Consider the following 5,758-nt stretch of genomic DNA (forward strand, 5'->3'; position numbering starts at 1 on the left):
CTCTTCCTCCTCTTCCTCCTCCTCCTCCTCCTCCTCCTCCTCCTCCTATTGACACAGGGTCTCTTTTTGTATCCCTGACTGTTCTGAAACTTGCAAAGTAGACCAGGCTGGCCTTGAACTCACAAATCTCCTCCTGTCTCTGCCTCTTGAGTGCTGGGATTAATGACTTCTGCCACCACGAATGGCTTAAACATGTTTCTGTGTGTGTGGAAGGAGTTTACAGAGATTAGTAGTTAGATCATAAGGGCTCTGATCAAATGGATGGATTTTTTTTTCTTCTTTTTAATGAGCGGTGTGATTCCCTGAACACAGATTTTCTGTGGAATGTTTGGGCGCTGGGGTAGAGGAAGCAGGTCAGGGGGGCCATGCTCTGGGTACTACTCCTTCGAGGGCATTTCCATTACCCTCTGCTTCCTGTCTTCCACGGGGTGAAGAGCTTCTCCTTCCATGTGATTCCCCCACCAAGTGCACAGGGCCAGGCAACCATTGTTAAACCCACCCCCATAATCTGAGGCAAAATTACCCTCCCTTCCTTTAAGCTTGTCTCATTTACACAAAGCAACTAACAGTCACGTCTCCCCTCTAAACAGAGCAGGCATAGCCTGCTCCATCTTCAGTCTCCACACCCTCTGCTTGCCCTGCCAGCCTTTGGTACTACAGAGGGACCAACATCATGCTGGCACATCCTGGGTAGGAAAGGGGCGGGGCTTACCTCTCGCCATTGCTTGTTCTCCATCCCTTGAGTGTACATGACACACACTGGGGAAGAGAAGAGAAAACACGGGTTAATACCTCAGGCCGAGAGGAAGGGAGAAGGTCGAGAGCCTCAGCCTGGATTGCTTGGCTGGGTTTAAAGGAAGGGTGGGCGTCTGCGGAGGTGGCTGGGGCTCTGGACAGTGAAGGCAGGAAGAGCCTGGCTCTAGTACTAGAGCACAGCTGGTTTGCGTTTGCTGTTCCTGGCATCCTGAGATCCGCCCTACATCCTTGCACAACCATCCAGCCACTGAGTTACATCTCCAGCTCCCCAGTGGGTCTCTCTCTCCATGGCCACACCCGGCGGTTGGTCAGCTTGGCAAAGGGGCCTGGGACCTCGGCATGTCTTTCGGGAGGGAACACAGGGCTGTTAATTGCTACACCATAGAAAGGGCCCCGGGTGTGAGTCGGGTGGACACATGGACATGACAGAGGCCTGGGTGGCAGGTGTGGTGAGGACACATGGGCATGACAGAGGCCTGGGTGGCAGGTGTGGTGAGGTTGGCATCGGAAACACTTCCAGAGTCTGAACAGCCCATGAGGCCTGTTACTGTCACCAGATCCTCTTAACTGATGGAGACACTGAGGCTCTGTGAAGGGCAAAGACCTACCCAAGGTCATGCTCACGGCCAGGACCACTCAGTACTAGAGCCCAGCTCTCCCAAACCCACGCTCATTCCCCCAGACCAGAGCCAACTGGGGCTCACAGGGCAGAGGCCTTCTCGTGCCAGACACTCCAGCACCTCCCAAGCTGCTCTGAGGGGCTAACTCCCAGGATGGTGGCAAAGTGGGGGCCAACTCCCCGGTTCTTCTCTGGACACCCTCAATGCAGCGCTTGCAAGCCTTGACTAACTGACCCCACACCTGCAGAGCTCTAACACTTAGCTGGAGCCGCTGCTGGCCCCTGCTGGCCCCTGACTCTAGTTGCCGGGATGCTGCGTCACTGGGGTGGCCATCAGAGAAGGACTCACGTGGGTCAGATTTGGAAAACATGTCTTTGTCCAAGAGGCTCCTGAAAGAAGGAAGAGAGGAGAAATTAGCAGGGCTGGAAGGGACAGGGTGTCGGGACCTCAGGTTGGTGCCGATCCTGGAGATGGCCCCTGGCCTCACCTCAGAGGGAATGGAAAGGGAAGACGGTCCTTAGCACACTGGATCAGCTTCGTCAAATGCCAGAGACCACAAGGATTCCACGTTTGTCACGCCATGACTCAGACCAAAGAGAGGGAGACTGGAGACCAAGGGAGTCAGGAGTTCAAGACCATTCTGGGGCTCTGTTGTGGATTAGAACCACCAGGACTACATTGCAACCCTGTCTTTAAGGTGTGTGTGTGGGGGGGGGAGAGGTTTGGAGAGCAGGCTCAGCGGTTAAGAGCACTGACTGCTCTTTCAGGGGTCCTGAGTTCAAATCCCAGCAACCACATGGTGGCTCACAACCATCTGTAATGGGACCTGATGCCCTCTTCTGGTGTGTCTGAAGAGAGTGACAGTGTACTCACATGAATGAATGAATGAATGAATGAATGAATGAGCTGGGAGTCTCTGAAGCCACTCCAGTCCCCAGTATACTAAGATCTGAAGTGCTCCCCCACCCAAACCACAGCCACGGCTTTTCTAGATTAGCACCGTGGTACACTGGACCCTGGAGCCTCACATTAGCCAACCCTTAGTCAGTCAGCTTCAGACATCAGTCTTTCTTAGACCTCTCCTCCATTTCCTGTGTCTATCGCTTAAAAATAAGAAATGAATGAAAGGATGAATGAATGATAACTATAACCCATGAGAAAGCATCTGTTTAGCCTCTGGACCCCCAGAATATGTATCACAGTTCACCGATTCCCTCGTCCGGTGCATACGGAGGAATTAATGAGTTATTCCTCACTGGTGAATTAATGAATGACCCCTCCCAAAGGGAACACTGATTCATTTGAACAAAATCCTTCTGAGCTGAGGTTGGGTGTGGTGACCCTCATCTATAACCCAAGTACTTGGGAGGCTGTGGTAGGAGGATCGAGTTCAAGGCTGGCCTAGGGCATAAGGTGAATCCTGTTTCTGAAAATTCAAACACAGCCAGGCATGATGTAGCAAGCCTGGAATACCAGCCCTCAGGAGGCCGAGAGAGGCAGACCATGAGTTCAAGGTCATCCTCAGCTATATAATGACTTTGAGGCCAGCCTGGGCTACATGAGACCCAGCTTCAAAGCGCAGAGCTCGCTCATGGATCAGAGGCTGGAAGAGAAGGAGCTGGCTAGTGAGGGGTGGGGATGGAGGTCCCTGAGTGGTCCTGGAAGCCTCCTGCCTGGCCTGCAGCACCGGCTCCTGCTCGCCTTGCCGCAGGAGGTGAAGTCTGGTGCTGTCTTAGACCCTCTCAGAAGGCCCGGGCAGGGGTGGGGGTGGGGTGGTGGACATGGCTGAAAAGCAGAAGCCGAGGCTTGGGGAACCATGCTCTATAGAGTATCATCCCTCCACAGAAGTCTTTGGGAAGCTACACAGCCCAGTGGAGACTGCAGTGAGGCACGGGTCCATCTGTCCTAGAGACTGTCAACACCACCTGTCCCCTGAGTCCCTGGAGCTCTCGGACTCCATGTCACTACCTGGGTCCCAGTCAGTAGCAGACAAAAAGTCCTGCCCCCGGGGACAGCACAGCCAACGACAGCAATAGCTAGGGAGTGTGTGCCCAGCCTCCAGCCTCCCTGGTGACAGCCTCCTACAGACTGAGGGGACAGAGCTGAACGGATTCCTCCAAGGTCTGGGTCTCCTTCAAGTTTGGGTGTGGGACTCAAGTTTCATCATTTCTAGGCGAGTGAGAAAAAGGAACCCCCTAGATTTCAGCTGGGGGGGGGGAGGGTTGGGGAGAGGAGAGACAGAGGAGAAAGATCAATAAATGCAGTTGTCCACTTTGTAGCCAGGCCATGGGCACACAGCTAGACTAAGAATCAGAGTCTGGGTTGGAGATGTAGCTCAGTAGGGAGATGCTTTCCCAGCATGCACAAGGGCCTGTGTTCAACCAGCAAAACTGCACTAAACAAAGAAGTGTATGGGGCTCTGGAGAGATGGCTCAGCAGTTAAGAGTACTGACTGCCCTTCCAGAGGTCCTAAGTTCAAATCCCAGTAACCACATGGTGGCTCACAACCATCTGTAATGGGATCTGACAACCTCTTCTGGTGTGTCTGAAGACAGCGACAGTGTACTCATAAATAAATAAACCTTAAACAAACAAACAAACAAAAAGACCCAGCAAACCAGACCAGGACAACAAGGCGACACTCAGAGCCTTCATACTCCCCCTTAGCTACAGACAGACAAACTGCACCACATCCCAGCACTGCCTGGGTGACTCGACTACCTCGTGCCTCAACTTCCCCATTTATAAAATGGGGCTCACGACAGCCCAGGGCTGCTTAGATCAATAAATGTGCATTGCCATTTACAGGCCGGTCCTCACCGGCCTGTGCTGGCCAGAGCAGACACTCATCTGAGGAAGCTCAGGCTCACAGGTGATAAAGGGAGCCACAGGCCACCTCCACCCTTCCTGGTCCAAGAAGCCAGTCCCCCTGTCCTGAAGGGACATCAACCGAGATGCGGTCCCGGCTTCTGCTCCTCCTCCTGCGCCCTTGGCTGTGAGCAGTCTTGCCTGGGTCCCCATTCTGATGCCTTCTCTGACGCCCACCCATGGTCTCACTTTGCCTTGCTCCCTGCAACTCAACCCCTTACTTGATAGAAATGGGGTGCATGAAGATCCCAAGAAGTGTGCATCACTGCTTAGCAACGGGCTGCTCACTCCCCAGGGCTCATGTCAGTTCCCACGGGAAAAAGGGCAGGTTCTTGGGGTCCTTCCCTGAGCTGGGCTTGGTAAGTTTGAAGTGTGTCCGAGATGGCTTTAACCAGACGCTGTCCCACCCACCAGCCCTCTCCTGGGTTTCTGACATACTAATTCAAATAAATATCTTGGGTCAAAACACTTAGTCTCAGCCTCCCACTGGACACCAAAGACCCCGAGACACATTTGTTCAGCCCCCCAAGAATCCCCTGCAGTTGTCAGGTCCCCAGTCACCCTCGCCTGCCCCTCTGAACACTTCTGGCTCAGAGAGAGAGAGTAGCCTGCCCAGAGGCACACAGCATCCTGTGAGACCAGGCCTTCAGTCCCAAACAGGGCCCCAGCCACCAACCAGGGCACTAACCAGACCAGGCTAAAGCAGACCTTAAGTGGTTTTCCTCTGCTCTCTACTTTGGGAGAGCTCAAAGAGAAAAATAAAATAAAAAATTCCCCAACAGTCAAAATGTATTTTCCCCCCCAAAAGAGCAGGAAGCCCTTGAGCTGTGGCTCAGCAGCCTGCAGCTTCGCCTCCTTTGTTCCTTAAACTGAGGCTGCCAAGGCAGAGCCAAGGCCCTTTGCTTCCTGCAGTCCCCAAGGGCTCATTTCCAACTTCCCAACTCGAGGGAGGCTGGGAGGAACATTACCAGGCTGTGGGGCCTGGGAGCCTCTGAGGTCCCCGTGGAAGGTGATGTGGGTTCCCTTGCAGGGTCTGAGGGTGCCACCTCCCAAAAGAGAATCCAGAGAGAAGTGGGTGAGGGGCTGGGACAGAGCCCCTGGCTGAGGGGACATGCCTCCCTGGTTCTCTCACAGACATGCTGAGCTTGTACTTGGCTGTATTGAGAAAGTACGTTAAGACACTGAACTTCTGCTATTCCAGGCTGGGGGTCCTCGGCGGGGATCATGGACCCCCTGAAGCCAAGCAGATGGGTGATGGTGCATGTTTGCCTTGTTATCCAATTCTCAAAGAAAGCCACCAGGCTGCAAACGCTAGAAAAGGGCTAAGCCTGACAGCCCAGGCCTGCTAGCTATGATTCTGTGGCAGGAGAATCACAAGTTCAAGGACTGCTTGGGCCACATGGGGAGTTCAGTGGGAGTCTGGTAACTTAGTTGTTTCAGAAGAACACATGTGGTTAAGAGCACGGACTGCTCTTCCAGAGGTCCTGAGTTCAATTCCCAGAAACCACATGGTG

At 53.6% G+C, this 5,758-nt stretch overlaps 1 protein-coding gene across 2 annotated transcripts in view; it reads right to left on the reverse strand.

Moving 5' to 3' along the window:
* Cpne5 (copine 5) overlaps positions 1 to 5,758 on the reverse strand; it is an 83,437-nt gene that overhangs the window by 70,095 nt on the left and 7,584 nt on the right. For both annotated transcript variants that reach the window (XM_021221212.2, XM_021221214.2), the window contains exons 2-3: positions 1,725 to 1,765; positions 713 to 759 (exon numbers count right to left, since the gene is read on the reverse strand). In XM_021221212.2, the coding sequence (XP_021076871.1) occupies positions 713 to 759; positions 1,725 to 1,765 (88 nt within the window). The remainder of the gene's footprint in view (positions 1 to 712; positions 760 to 1,724; positions 1,766 to 5,758) is intronic.

Source organism: Mus pahari, chromosome 21, assembly GCF_900095145.1.
Source record: "Mus pahari chromosome 21, PAHARI_EIJ_v1.1, whole genome shotgun sequence".
Taxonomy (NCBI): domain Eukaryota; kingdom Metazoa; phylum Chordata; class Mammalia; order Rodentia; family Muridae; genus Mus; species Mus pahari.